At 41.4% G+C, this 16,134-nt stretch overlaps 1 protein-coding gene across 3 annotated transcripts in view; it reads left to right on the top strand.

The window, feature by feature from the left end:
• The window catches only part of GPM6A (glycoprotein M6A), a 178,267-nt gene that overhangs the window by 51,937 nt on the left and 110,196 nt on the right, over positions 1-16,134 (top strand). Inside the window, exon 1 of one of the 3 annotated variants that reach the window (XM_079991443.1) lies at positions 13,681-14,169. The exons of 1 other annotated variant lie outside the window; for it this stretch is intronic. In XM_079991443.1, coding sequence (XP_079847569.1) covers positions 14,133-14,169 — 37 coding nt within the window. In that variant the 5' untranslated portion in view covers positions 13,681-14,132. Of the gene's footprint in view, positions 1-13,680; positions 14,170-16,134 lie in introns of those variants that run through there. One more of the 3 variants, XM_079991444.1, reaches the window with a different exon arrangement.

Here is a 16,134-nt window from a genome sequence, read left to right as displayed (position 1 = left end):
TCCCCCCATTTTGTATTTCTCAAATTTTTCACAGTCACTTTAGTATATGTTACCAATGATGTATTTTGAATAATAGCCCCCAATATTCTGCGCATTTGGAAATAAAGACCCAGACATCGAATGTAAATTATGTTGTGCACCTCATTGGTGATGGTGGTGGAGATTGTGTAGCCCTTCAGATGCTTATTGGGCATCCTCTCTTCATCCCAGACCACTGTCCAGACTGGCTGGGGGTTGGGGGACTTAACCCAGAAAGCAAGATGTTTTCTTTGCAGAAAGACAGGGTTACATAGAGATACAGAACAACAGGGAAGAGAGCACCTTTGTCAGCTTATGATAGGTTCCGAAAAGCTGCTTGAAGCAGTTCTTGTGCATGGGGAAACATTGACCCACCAGATGTTGTGGAGCCACATCTCGCATCATCCCTGCGTGTTGGCCATGCTTGCTGGGGCTGGTGGGAGTTCTAGATGTTCAGCAACATCTGCATTCAGTCGCTCTGATCCCATGAAGGAGTTCTGTATCTTGTATGCATGCATTACTAGGATGGCAAACTGTGGACATAAATGGGTTGGGGCATTGTGAGGGGCTTTTCTTGGAAGGGTATTGTTGCTGTTGATACTAATTTTTTATATCTTTATTTTGGATTTATGTGGAAATTGTTCAAATTGGTTGTGTACTTTTTGAAATTTCATTTATTATTCATAACTGCTTTTAGGTTTGTAGTTATGTATTTTTTTTATACATAATTACATAATTTTATACATTGTAAGCCGCCTTGAGCATACAAATAAAAGGCTTGTCTGATTGATATTTCTCTTTATATTGGTCCAGGTTTTCACTTTCTAGCCAGATGCTGCCAAGGCCCTTGTTTGCTTTATGCTTTAGATCAAGGGTGGGGACCCTCTGGCTTGTGAGCTGAATCCATCTGACCCACCTCTACCTCTCATCAACAGATGAAAAATCTGTGGATGTGTGTGAACACAAGGAATGTGTGGCCTTTGCAACACCCATATTGAGCATTGGTCCCAACCCATTTGGATTTGGTTCCACTAACCATTGGCATACAGCTTCCATCATGTTACAAGAGAACGTAGTGTTTGGTCTGGTTCCTAAACTCTGTTAGCTGCTGTTATGTCCTAGCAGTTGGCGGACAAGATCCCAGCTTTTCCTTGCCTGCTGACACCATACCAAAAAGGACCAAGTGGTTGGAGCAACTTCCCTATGAGGAAAAAGCTGCAGCATCTGGGGCTTTTTATTCTAGATAAATAGCAAAGGGGGCATGATAGAACTGTATAAAATTACTCATGGTGTGGAGAAGGTGGGTGGAGAAACTTTTTCTCTGTCTGTCCTTGCAAGAACTTGTAATCCAATGAAGCTGAATGTTGGAGGATGTAAAATAGAAGGGGGGGCATTTCTTTGGACAGCAGCTACTGTGGATTTTGTTCCCCCCAGATGCAGTGATGGCTTCTAACACGGATGGTTTAAAAAGATTAGACAAATTCATGGAGGATAAAATTATCAATGGCTGCCAGCCACAATGGCTTTGTTCTGACTCCCCTGTTTGGAGGCAGTATGCCTTTGAATACCCATTGCTGAGTATTGCAGGTGCAAAGAGTGCTGTTACACTCAGGTTCTGCTTGTGGGCTTGCCATAAGCCCATGAGGTGGGGTGAAGTGCCTGCCTCAGTTGGTAAAAGTGCAAGAGGCCATGCTTGGGCCCCCCCACCACTTCTACTGCTGGCGGTGAAAGGGAGGCATTCTACTGCACAGTGGTGTCCACTCATCTCCCACCCTGAGGTGGAGAAGCCAAGTGGCAATGCTTAGAGAAATGGCCCAGCTCTCGCAGGGTTCATCAAAAGCTTGGGAGTTCTGGTAGCAGAAGTGGGTGTGGGTGAAAGTGGAGGGTGGGGCATTGTGGTGGTGGGGGCAGGAGGCCGCCCCTGGCAACAGGAATTTGGTTGGACACTGTAAACACAGGATCCTGGATATTTGGCCTGCTCTCCCTGTGATCTTAGCTTTTTGAAGAGCGAGAGCGTTCTGTTTATTTAGAACATATGATGAGTCCATGGCCATCCAATATGAGTTTAGGGACCAGGTGGGTACATGCCATATTTACCTTGCCGTCTGCCTGTTGGGAATCATTAAGAACCAGGAGCATGGGAGGAGATTTTGCCCATGGGGCACACAAGGGGCAAGGACTGATAATGCATATAAAGGGCTAAACTCCTTGAAACAATTGGTCTGCATCCTGAGGATGCAATAATTGAAAGGGACCCAATGGTGCTCTGGACTCTTCTACAGGAGATACCCTGAGGGTATCTAATTTAGTGCAGATATGAGAAACTTTATCATCTAAGTGCCTGGCAAACTTGTCTCCAGTAGGTTCATCATTCCTCCTCCTAGCCAAATTTCAAAAGCCTCTTTGTCACCTGGAAATGCTCTGCTGGATGGCTGCTAGATGGTGCAACAGAAGCAAAGAGTAGTTCTTATTCACTGGAGTCACTGCCATGTCATAGGTGCAGTCATCTGCTTTCACCTGTGTTCAGTTGGCTTTACCTTGAGATTTATGTAGCTTGTGCTCCAGCCTTATTGATTCATCACCTGCAGCTTTCAAGAGTACCAGGAAGCCATGCAAGTTCTACAGTCTCATACTTGGCAGCAATCATGTTCAAGAGGCCTTTCTGTTAGAATTGTTTGTTAAGCATACTTTTGTTATGTATCCATATGTACATGCATATAATACTGATTTATACAGTGGTGCCCCGCAAGACGAATGCCTTGCAAGACGAAAAACTCACTAGACGAAAGAGTTCTCCGTCTTTTGAGTCATTCCGCAAGACGAATTTCCCTATGGGCTTGCTTCGCAAGACGAAACGTCTTGCGAGTTCTTGCGAGTTTTTTTCCTTTTTTAAAAGATGCTAAGCCGCTAATAGCTGCTAAGCCGCTAATAGCCGCTAATAGCCGCTAATAGCCGCTAATAGCCGTTAAGCCGCTAAGCCGCTAATAGCCATGCTTCGCAAGATGAAAAAACCGCTAGACCAAGAGACTCGCGGAACGGATTAATTTTGTCTTGCGAGGCACCACTGTATTTATGTAAACCTCTGGTAAATGATAAGTATTAACTAGAGTTGTGCCATTATTCTTTTGCCAAGAACACTTGTGAGTGTGCTCTCAAGTGGCACTTTTCTCTTTCTTATCCCATCCCCATGATCGTTGTTCTAAGGATCGGCTGCTTTGCTTAAAAAAAAAAGGGGGGGGGGAATCTTGTTTCTCTTTTACTATGTGAACCCACCCAGCCAGGGATTCCATTACAATATCCACATTCTGATCTACATTCTGATGCCCTTCCAAGAAGCATCAGGGTGATGCTTCCTTTTTGCCTAGCATAGCAAAACGGGGAGTGTCAGCTCAGTTGCCAAGGCAACGGAGATGAATCCTCTCTTCTCTGGGAAAACTTTAATACTCCTTTGAGTGCTTCCTGGGGAAATAACACCTGCAAAGAGGGGATGCTGAAATGTTTTAATACTTGGTGCATCTTGACTTCAGTAGGAACAAAGGAGGTCTTTTATCCTGCATTTTCACAACTGGTTGGCTAAATTGTGTGGGGAGAGGAGGGTTCACCTTACATTGACCTCTAGAAGAGGATTTTGTAGCTATGTTGGCTTATCTGGAATGGCCCATCCCATGTCCCTAAACTAGTCACACAGGTGTTGTTACCACAAATCTTTCTTGGATTGTAGATACCAAATTTGATTTATTTAATAATGGCCAGTAAGTACCATGCCTTTTGAATGCAGGCTTGTATTGCTTTCTACATTTATTTAGTGTGTCTAAGAAAGCTTTATTATAAATCTGAGCAAACGTAGGCTTTTAACATTATTAGTTTATCCAAGGATTAAGGGAAGTTCTATATTTGGGCTGCAGTGTTTCAGATGAAATTTAACTGCTGGTGGCTAGGAAGAAGGAAAGATGTTACTGTTTTAAAATCTAAAATGCTACAGTTTATCATGGAATTGGTATTATACTGAAGTCAACAGTTTAGATAGCCCAAGATGCAAGGATATGCCATTTTTAACCAGCTGTTTTCTGTGGTTGTAGGTCTCCACATGTACTAGGAGATTTTGCCATTTGAAAACTGTTCTGAAATCCATTTATGTGATTTGGTTTTGCAGATTAAGACGATCTTCTAATCACATTGTACTAAGAGATTTCTAATTTGAGTTTATAAAGGGAACAGAGCTTGGATACCTCCCAAAATGTACTATGGTAACAGAGTTGTAATTCTTGGCCTCTTTTCACAGTCAGTGCCTCCAAACTTATGAATGATGTTGCTGTTAGGTTATTGTAAACCATTTTGCTTCATTCAAAGATACTAAGGAACAAACACTTTTTTAAAAAAGTGTTACAGTTTCCTATGAATTATATTTATAAACTGTTCTTTTGTATTCTCTGATAATGTGGTCACTTTGAATTACAGCTTTTAGATCTCCCTCTTTCCAAACTTTAGATGAAGAAGAGAGTTTTGTACATTCCCATGCTGCGTTTAGTTGCCCAGTTTTGCCTGGTAAATCATAGACAATGCTTTTCTGCAAATGCACTAATAGGGGGAGAAACAAATCATAATGACAAGTCAATGTCTGTTCCTGGATTACCCACTCATGGCTTGTTTGAGTGAAACAAAGCATGAAGCTCGGTTCGGATGTATCATTTAGATAGGTTTCATGACTTATTTATTTCACGCACTAGCCCAAAGTGGGTGCAGTTGGCATATGCAAGGCGAGCGCTGGCTTACCATGATGTGCAGATCTGATCAGTGTGACTTTTCCTTAACTCAGTTCATCTGAGGCTCCATTTCATTCACAGATCTTAAAACCTTTTTGGTTTTCATTTTAGTGGAATGCTTTGTAAGGTTAAATCTCCTAATAATGAACAGTTGTCATTTTCATCAAATTTGGATATCTAGCTTTATTATGTACAATTTCAGCTGAAGTGCGAAGTGATAGGCCAGGATACAGACCTCAATAATATGCACACCCCTCCTTTTCGAGTGAATTAATTTACATTCTGAGAGAATAGAGCCAGTACTGCATTTCCGTGCATCTTTCATTTGTCATTAGCAGACCAGTTCACAGACAGAGATAAACTGTCCTTTCAGCAGTACCAGGATGTATAAAAAAACTGGTGGTAAATTGCTATGAATACAGCTTGGTTTTTACAACTTCTCTACAACTAAGGATTTGTAATCACAATCAGCTAATGCTGACTTTCAAAATTGTTTAACATTTATGGACTGTGTTGGTTTGTAAATCTTCTTAGCCCTCCTGGGAGCAGCTCAGGCAGAAGCCTTTTGTGCAGTGATCTTTATACCCTGTTGCCTTTAGCTTCCTCTTTTGTGATCATTTTAAAATGTTTTCTTGTCCCCTGGTGAAAAGATGGGATGAATTCCATTTGGATGGATGAGCCAACAAGGAAGGGTAAGGCCAATAAAGAATTATATTCACAGTGCAACTGATGTGGTTTCTAGACTCAGACCCAAAGAGGAGAGAAATCTGTGCTGCCCCTGAACCTTTTGGGAGACAAAACACAAGAGACTTTGCAGTCTGTAGTGGACAGTTTAATAGGGTGGATCCTTATTGCCTCCAGTAGAGCAGAAAATGAGTGCAGCATATAAATGTATTGAACAGTTTCCCTCTGTGATTTCTTGCACATAATTTGGAAATGATTCTGTATTTATTCTGGGAGTACCAGTGCTTTAATTAGAAATATAAAATTTCTACTGTTTACTACAGCAAAGGTACATCTTAGGGAAACCCAGATCTTAGTTTGGTTTTCTGAACCTAAAGACCAGTCTAAACACACTGGCTCTGGATTGACTGGATTAACTCCTCAGCTGTTGAATGCTTTTCTCTGTGAAGTTCGCACTGCTTAGCTCATGGTTGGTCTTCAAGAAGCAGGCAAGCTGCCCCTTTTCTAGTGAGAGTAGCTTTACTTTGTGCAGCAAAGGAATTAAGATTGCTGGAAGAAATAGCAACAACCTCAGATATGCAGATGACACAACTTTGATGGCAGAAAGTGAGGAGGAATTAAAGAACCTCTTAATGAGGGTGAAAGAGGAAAGTGCAAAATATGGTCTGAAGCTCAACATCAAAAAAGGAAGATCATGGCCACTGGTCCCATCACCTCCTGGCAAATAGAAAGGGAAGAAATGGAGGCAATGAGAGGTTTTACTTTCTTGGGCTCCGTGATCACTGCACATGGTGACAGCAGTCACAAAATTAAAAGGCGCCTGCTTCTTGGGAGAAAAGCGATGACAGACCTAGACAGCATCTTAAAAAGCAGAGACATCACCTTGCCAACAAAGGTCTGTATAGTTAAAGCCATGGTTTTCCCAGTAGTGATGTATGGAAGTGAGAGCTGGACCATAAAGAAGGCTGATCGCCAAAGAATTGATGCTTTTGAATTTTGGTGCTGGAGGAGACTCTTGAGAGTCCCATGGTCTGCAAGAAGATCAAACCTATCCATTCTGTAGGAAATCAGCCCTGAGTGCTCACTGGAAGGACAGATCCTGAAGCTGAGGCTCCAATACTTTGGCCACCTCATGAGAAGAGAAACTCCCTGGAAAAGACCCTGATGTTGGGAAAGATTGAGGGCACAAGGAGAAGGGGACGACAGAGGACGAGATGGTTGGACAGTGTTCTCAAAGCTACTAACATGAGTTTGACTAAACTGGGGGAGGCAGTGGAAGACAGGAGTGCCTGGCGTGCTCTGGTCCATGGGGTCATGAAGAGTTGGACACGACTAAACGACTAAACCACAACAAAATTCAGCAATGGAGAAGTAACAGAGTCTTAATCTGTTACTTTTTTAAAAAGCTGTATGTGGCATCGGCGTTTTTCTTTGAACTGTTTTTTAGATTTTGTGTTGTTTTATTATTTGAAAACACCTTGTGGGTATAGTAGAGCAAAACAGTTGAGTAGAGGAAGGAGAATGCAATTCATTTCACATGAGAAGTCAGTTGACTGTGGAGCTTTAGTAAATGGCAGCAATTTTGGACATTGTATTATGGTGACCATGGAGAGAGGAGATGGCTTAATAAGTGATAACTTTTTTTGTCGTTCAAACAATCCAACAACCCTTGCAACTCCTGGAAATGAGCTTTGGCTCTTTTTGTTCCTTGGTATGCCAAAATGAAAATAATGCCATCAGATTTAAACGGGAGCATAGATTTATATATGTCTTTGAAGGTTTACTTATGGCGAAGTAATAAAAAGTAAAAAGTAAAAGTAAAAAGTAAAAGTAAAAAGTAAAAGTATCTGAAGAAGTGTGCATGCACACAAAAGCTCATACCAATAACTAACTTAGTTGGTCTCTAAAGTGCTACTGGAAGGAATTTTTTTATTTTACTTTATTTTATTTTTAATAAAAAGTAATGAAAGGATCATGAACTCTCCCTTCATGACAAAGAAGGGAAAACTAGTTTGACTTGTTACACGAACTTTAGTCAGAATGTTAGTATGTACAAACAGAATTAGCACATGATAGCAAGTTCTTTCCAGTCTGATTGCAGATTACTGTGTCAGTGTGTCAATTCCGTGACACTGTTTCATCAAGCCTGCTAACATGGCTGATTGCTCTGCACACTATCTGGCTGGGATCAGTGCTTGGATAAAGATGAAATGGTTGCAGCTCAGTTCAGAAAAGAATTAGGCTATATTGGAAAGTTCAGTGAACTAAATAATTGAACACTGAATGGGCCAAGTTTTTCAGCATCTCCATCCCCCTCTTGTCTCTAAATAGGAGCCTGTCTAACTTTTGTTACTGTTATCAGCTTAGCCAGAGCACTGAGATTTTCTTAGGTGATGCATTTCAGATGTATCTGAATTGAGGTTAAACACCCACTACCCGAAGGATGTTGCCTTTTATTTACAGCTATGCAGCAGTCTAATACGTGGATAGGAGTCAACTCCTGGGGGCTGAGGTTCCTTCGCCACCCCTAAAATATTTGAAGGGGCTGCCCTCCCCAGTTGATGGGTGTTGTCATTCAAATGGTGTATGTGTGTGCCATGTCATGTGATTGATTATGTGGGGCAGGGCTTACCTGGGCCCCCAATATTTTATTCAAGTTGGCACCCCAGGTCTAATATATGTGGAGTTAATAGTTTCCAGATGTCTTGTCTCACCTGATGCATAATGTAATTGATACATAGACTCCCAACACATATGGTTGGGAAACCCCCTCCCCGTCCTTTCATACTTCATAAATATGAAAGACTTGGTAGGAAAGGGACATGGAACAGTCTCTCTCCCCCACCCCCATCTCCTTTTTGAAACCATAATTTCCAATGGGTGTTGCAGTGAGTAGCCAACGGCAACATTTTTCTTTCTTCTGTCCTCTTAAATGGGCAGAAACAGGAAGTCAGGTGCAACCAGGTTCCTTTGCATCCTGTGCTGCACCCTGACGACATTGTTTTACCAGTCTCTGTCTGGATATACTGTATTTTAGTTGCCAAATCACTTGTGTCAGCACCTGCAGTGGTGCATCATTTCTTAGTACTGGAAGCCACAGCACTGTGATTTTACCAAACAGGAAGACGCATGCACTCTCTTGAATTATACCAAGTTCTTTTGTAGCACTACAGTTTCCATACTTCCAGTTCAGCATTCTTCTTTTATCTAGTGCTGGGTGGTTTCCAGAGCTGGGCAGCCTCTTCAGATCATGCGCACTGCTGTAATACACTTGAAATGTGGTTGTGTAATTTCAGACCTTGGCCGGATTGACAGGTGGTGTAAAGTTGGTAGTTCCGAAAGTCTTTGAAATTGCCCTTGCAAACCTTAGGCTGCTCAGAGTAGCATTTGAACTGGAAAGAGAAATCATTTGATTTGTTGTAAGTTGCAGCACTGACAGTAAACATGACAGACAGGTTAACATCTCTCCAAACCACATTCTCTCTCTCTCTTTTTTTTAATAATATTTATTAAAGATTTTCAAATATAACAAAAAAAAGAAAAACATCCAAATTTAAGGCCTTATTTTCAATATCATCTTTCCAGGACTTCCCCCTCCCCACCCCCTCTTGTATTCCAATTCTTTCAAATAGATTCAACAAATTCTTACCCCAAATTTTAAAATTATTATCATTAACCCAATTTAAAAAATATTTTCCCATCCCCTAAAATCGACCTGTTCCCTTCCACGAGTTCCCCTCTTTAATATAAGATACAGATTAACATAAAAGAATTAAAAAAAGAATAAAATATAATTTAACACCCTTTGGATTCCAAATTTCCCTCCCCCCTTTCCCGGTTGCGTTCCCAATGTCCATCAACCAAACCACATTCTCACACACCGGCTATTGCTTCTTCTTTTTGGTCTTTTTAGTGCTTCACCAGCAACACTGTCATTTTCTGTAAGTCCACATGAAAATATGCAGATGAAAAACTATCTGCTGCTCTTGCCTCCCACTCCTCATCAATTTACACTGCATACGACTGTTTACTTTTTTAAAAAAACATAAAGCACTTCACATTGAGTTTAATTAATAATTAACATAATAATGGTTAATAAACACAGTTATTAAAGGCAGTGATAGGCCAAGACCACATGAAGTAGGATAGTGGGGTAGAAAAGCTGGGGCGGGGGGGAATCCCACCTGGCAACCAATGCGCCCCTTTGGTTTCAGATAGTACATGGGTAGATGAGTTTAAAAAGGCCAGGTCACAAATTTTCACAGCTCTCTAGTGGCTATGGTCAGTGGCGTAGCGTGGGGGGTGCAGGGGGGGCCGGCTGCAACATCTGGGGGTTAGGGTTAGGGGGCACAAATCCATGGGTTAGGGGGCGCAAATCCATGGGTTAGGGGGCACAAATTACTTGCCTTGCCCCGGGTGCTGACAACCCACGCTACGCCACTGGCTATGGTGGATCATTTACCAGGAGTAATGTATTTAGCAATAACTCTGGAAGTGTATCCTTGATTCCAACCAAACTAAGCCTCCCTCATTGGGCTTTTTAGACTCACCTAGCCATGTACCCATGTATAAGGGACATGGGTGGCACTGTGGTCTAAACCACAGAGCCTAGGGCTTGCCGATCAGAAGGTCGGCGGTTCTAATCCCCGCGATGGGGTGAGCTCCCATTGCTCAGTCCCTGATCCTGCCAACCTAGCAGTTCGAAAGCACCTCAAAGTGCAAGTAGATAAATAGGTACCGCTCTGGCAGTAAACGGTGTTTCTGTGCACTGCTCTGGTTTGCCAGAAGCAGCTTAGTCATGCTGGCCACATGACCCGGAAGCTGTACGCCGGCTCCCTCGGCCAATAAAGCAAGATGAGCGCCGCAACCCCAGAGTCGGCCACGACTGGACCTTATGGTCAGGGGTCCCTTTACCTTTAACCATGTACTATCTGAAATCAAAGGGGCACATTGATTGCCAGATGTGAAATATATTGGCACTATTTTCAGCTCTCCGACTCCACTCGGACTTCAACTTAGGTCTCCTAGCTCAGTGCCCAACTCTTTATCAGTTGAGCAATGCTAGAACCTGTATTGAGACCTTTTTACCATGCACATCAAGATTGCTAGCTGGACTGTGTAGCTCGCTTGCTCAAATATTTGGTGAATGAGCAAGCAGATTCTTTATTTAAACCTTAAAATGTTTTTAAGATTAAAAGAAATATCAAAAGTAAAAAAATGCTTACACACTCATGTGGATTTTCGAACGATTAGTGAAGAATTAAAAAGTTCAGTCCTATAAGTGGGTTATGAGAGTGAGTCATCTTCATGGTTCATTTAATGACTATTACCCAGGGAAAACTGATACGTATGTAGCTGCATATCTGTTTCTCTTGAGTAATAGCCACTAATGAACCATAGTGCGTGTTGGTTTACTCTTGAGCCCATTATGCCTACGAAAAGCAGGTGTACGGTTGTATGCTCATAGATTCTTCACTGCCAAAGCAGAAGTAAAGCAGAAGAGAATTTCAGAATCATCCCACATATCTTTTGAAGTATTTTATACAGCTAATCGGGACGCGGGTGGCACTGTGGTCTAAACCACTGAGCCTAGGGCTTGCCAATCAGAAGGTCGGCAGTTCAAATCTCTTCGACGGGGTGAGTTCCCGTTGCTCGGTCCCACCTCCTGCCAACCTAGCAGTTCAAAAGCATGTCAAAGTGCAAGTAGATAAATAGGTACTGCTCCGGTGGGAAGGTAAATGGTGTTTCTGTGCGCTGCTCTGGTTTTGCCAGAAGCGGCTTAGTCATACTGGCCACATGACCCGGAAAAATTGTCTGTGGACAAATGTCGGCTCCCTCGGCCAGTAAAGCGAGATGAGCGCCGCAACCCCAGAGTTGTCTGTGACTGGACTTAACTGTCAGGGGTCCTTTACCTTTACCTTTTTATACAGCTAACGATTGTACAGGCAGCCCCCCATTTACACCTGTTCAGTATGCATGACCGCGTATATATGCATCACACTGAACCTGGAAGTGACCCAGAAACATCACAAAGACACCACTGAAATGCCACTGAAAGGGTACAGTGGGGCTGGAGTGGGGTGGAACGGGGGCAGAATTGGGTGTTCGCAGGCTTTTCCAATGGGTTTCAAATGGGGGGGGGGTGCCTGTATCCTGGGTTAGTGGTGTCCATGGCTGGTGTTAAGACTAAGTAAACTAGATGGCCTACTTGCCCTAAATTAGGGGATCAGGAGTCCAAACTTTGGAGTATTATGTGCAGAATACAGGTTCTAGATGGCTCAATAGCTCATAGCTACTGTTCAGGAGATTCAGACAGAATAGGAATGGAACATGTAAAGACCATTTCTTTACTTCACAGAGTAGTTTGTCTGTGTGCTTTCTGTTTGCAGGGCTTTTTATTTGCAACAGATTCCAGCTCATGCAGAATACATTTAGAAACTCATAGGATGATTGGTTCTGTTTGGTTTCCACATGATATGTGAAGTCACAGGATGCCATCCAACTAAGTCATATTCAGTGTAGACCCATTGCAAGCAATGGACAAGTTACTGGTGGTCATTTATTTCAGTGAGTTCATTTTGAGCATAAGTCACTTTATTGACTTGGGTTGAAATTCTAAAGGTGTTAACAAAAGGGTGAACCCCATTCAATACAATGGAACTTACTTTGGAGCAAACATTAATAGGACAACATGGTTAGGAAACATTTTTTACATGATAAGCAAGGCAGAGACATTCATGCCACATGTTTCCCTCGCTGTGGCCCCATGGTGGCGCATGATTGTGCCTTTTTGGGTGGCTTCTTCAGCTATTTATAGTGCAAAGGGTTCTGCTGCATCATGAATAATCGTTGGTTCTGCCATTCTGCAGGTTAACAGTGATTTGGAGGCAGATGGCAATGCTTGTACATTGGTTTGTAAAAAGCTAAAATCAGTTACTTGTTTAGTATTGAATTTAATGTTGATATTGTGGTGGGCATCCACATTATTTATTTATTTCTGGAGGAAGGGAGGAATGTTAAACACTGAAATGGTAAGCTGGTTAGTTTATCACCACACAAAAGGCAGAATTAGTACATGCACATTTTGCTTCTTAACTCAGGTTCTAAAAAACTAGAAACTTACTTTAAAAAAAGAAAAGAAAAGCTATGGATATGAACCCATTGTTCATCCAAGGGGGGGGTACTGCCCCCTCCTCCTGTGGACACCCATGGCTTATATTCGCTAAAGCACCTAGATAGGTGGATGCTTCTTGCTGTGCTACTATGGCAGTCCACTGAAGCTATAATCAATTTTCCCTAGGACAGAGTACATAAGGCAATAGAGTAAGATGCTGCCTGTTCTCTGTGTCAGATTTAATACCTTATGTATATTTGTTAAATGTTCTTCATAACGAAACATTATTGCTCTTTGATGATAGAATTGGAGAAACAGAAACAGGAAGGTTTCATAAAATACGGATTTAGAGTTTTTTCTTTGACACCCATGCAGAGTGTTGGAACTCCAAATTTATTCTGTGCCACCCAATGATGTAAGGCACAGGAATGCAATTTCACCTCTAGACTGCAGTATTCAATCAAGCTGGTATTCAAAATCAGATTGCAGATCTCCCCAAACAAGCAGGTGTCTTCATGATGTACTTAACCTCTGCATTCCCTAACCAGTCCACAACACAACAGATTTGTTTCCCCCTTTCAGCATCCCATTTTTGTTGTTGTTGCATGGGGTGGTGTAACATACAGCTAATATTATGTCTCTGTGTATTGGATAAGAGATTTGAAAAAATTAAATATTTTTAATGTATTTATGTATTAGCTTTGCATTGAAATAATCCACAAGTACCATTTTAATTCCAAAAACTGTATTCGTCTTTTCATATTTTGGTCCTTTTTTGATCCAGCTGGTAAATTTGTAATATATTCAGAGAGCAGATTTGGTGAAAACTGAAATGTTAGATTTCATAGATACCTTTGTGTTCTCTTGTATATGTGTGTGTATGTGCACTCACACATACAGCTGCAAGATTCCTATCACTGTTTCTGAACTGAATTGTGATTATGTGTTTAGAAATCCTTTTAAGCCAAATACATGGTAGTGTATGTGAGGGAGAAGTAAGTATCGCAGTATTGCAGCATCCACAGCTACAGGCATCTGGGCTTTCCCACTTTGGTAGCAAATAGGGGGAATTATAGGTTCGTGGTCTGCTTCATGTTAGGAAGACACCCCTCCATCTGTTCTCAGTGCAGCCTGTTTCCAATTTAAAGCACAGATTTCAATGCAAACATCAATTTCTCTCCCCCCCTGTTTTATATGCAAAGTGAGCCTTACGAATCACAGTGACACTGCTACTGGGACCCCAACCAAAATCCCCCCCCCCCCCAAATTCACAGGCTTTTCATTTGAATACCTGCTTACAGTGGTATACAATGGACAGCTTTGAGAAGAAAAATTGATAATCTTCACGGGAGAGTAATTTGAATGAAATTACACTTGACAGCCTGTCTCCAAGCAAGGAAGGAGAGTGAGGGGAGCCTTAGCTAAGCTCTGAAGACCTGCATAAGCCAGTGCTGTTGGAGCTTCCCGGGAAAAATAAATCTACAGTTTTCCCTATATTTGAGGGAGGCTTTTGATTAAACCTGTGCAGCAGTCTCTAGTGAAGAAAGGTAGCCATGGAAGAAAATATGGAAGAGGGACAGACACAAAAAGGTATTGTGATAAACTAGTTGCTTGGGTGTTTGTGTGTGAGAGTGGGATGTTGTCTTTCTGTTCTCTCTATCTCTGCATGGTAATTAAAATTCTTGTGTAGATGGTTGGAAAGATCCCCCCCTTCCATTTTTTAAAGCCATTTTTGTTGTTGCAACAAGATAGGTGGTAAAGATTTTTTCCAAATAATTCACAGATATTTCACGCGTAAGGAATGCACAGTGCAGCCCTATATGTAAAATACTAACACTGCCAGCATTTAATGTTAACTGCTTCCCAGACCAGTCTTTGTTAACCTTCATTTATTTCATGTTTTCACGGTTGTCTAGCTGGGTCAAGGGAGCCCAGTGTGAACTATGAGAGAGCCACTCACACACATTTGCAGCTAGTTGTATTTAGAAATCTAACAAAGTGACCATTATTTACACCTTTGAATGGGTTTCCAGTCTGAACAAAGACTCTGCGTATATTTTGTAAATTTCGGATAGTGCTGCCTATATTTCCCTCCCTTTTCTTTTGCTATCTGTTGGAAGACCTCTGTTTTGTGATGTATAGTGAGAAAAATGGTTGTAAATGTGAAAGATTGCAGGTTGACGTTTCTTTTATTTCTGATTATGTATAGTGCATCTTCTTTTGTTTCTGAATAAAACAGAGCTGTGTATTTGTCTTATTTTATGTATAATCTCTTGTGCACATTGCATGTTGTTGCAGTCTTCAGTATGTACCACCTTTCTAAATGGACACACTATTCTTATTGCCAGGTGATAGTTCTGCATTTTCCCACTGTTTAGAGCCTCTTTCCCCCACCATCTCATCCTTAGTCCTGTGCTGTTACATCAGTGTTTTTTATGTTGCTCTGAGCATTCTGGAATTACTTAGGCACATCAGAGGATACTTGTTATAACCAGTGGAATAATAATGCAAACACATCTAATCCCACTGTACTTTACAGGCATAACAGATCTTAAAATAGTTTTTCCATAGCTGAAGATGGTTCTGGGAGCTGATTACAATGGTTTTTTGTTTTGTTTTGTTTTTTGTTTACGAATTCCATGCAAACAAATAATATCTCAGTTGTTTCCATGTTCCAGTTCTCTGGTCTGTGTTCCATCTGCCTTGCTACATGTAGATGTCATGCTTTTCTCATTAGAACTGACCCACTTAGACTGTGTACAGCCTTCCAGTGTTTACTAACTCTCCAGACAGTTAATTGCAATGGATGTGTGTGCAAAGATGCTTATTTCTATCATAATATCTCGTATGAATTCATATGTTTTTCTAAATCACAGTATGCTTTTGAAAGCTACTACAGATGCTAAATGTAGATGCATACGTGGTTGCTTACTCTTTAAGCTTAAGCAATGTAATCATCTGCATATGAAGTACGTTAATGAAAAATCAGAAGCACAGCATGAAAAAACGTATTAACATTTGTGTGTGCATGCATGGGCACAATAAATGCCATTTTCTGAGGCAATTGTTTTGTGGTCATCTCTTGCATATGAAGTCCTCCTATGGAAAGTATTTTTCACGTAAGTGGTCAACTAGCATATGGTTATTGTTCTTGAGAGAGAAAAAATCAGTGAAAAAGGTTCCACCTAAACTTATGGAAAGCCTAGGCAAGCAGTAGAAACCAGAACTGGGAACATCTCCATAAAACATAACAACACCTGAAGATGTTTATAATTAACAAGATATGTATCGGTTAATGGATTCTTTTAACAGGTTGGCATAGACAAGGCTGTGTCTTTATTCCAATGACAGCCATTTGAAATAGCCAGTGGGCACTCAAAATGCTGTAATTAATAGTGTGAATGTCACATCTAACATGTTTTCCATGCACAATATGCCATGTGTGAGAGAAGCCTTTTCTCTCTAGCGGAGCTCAGCTGTGATCACAAACACTGACAGGTTACATTTCATTTCATTCTATCTGGAAGGCAGAATAAGATGGTCATTACTCTGGCT

Source organism: Podarcis cretensis, assembly GCF_951804945.1.
Source record: "Podarcis cretensis genome assembly, chromosome: 9".
Lineage (NCBI taxonomy): Eukaryota > Metazoa > Chordata > Lepidosauria > Squamata > Lacertidae > Podarcis > Podarcis cretensis.
This window is presented reverse-complemented; position numbering and strand designations above follow the sequence as displayed.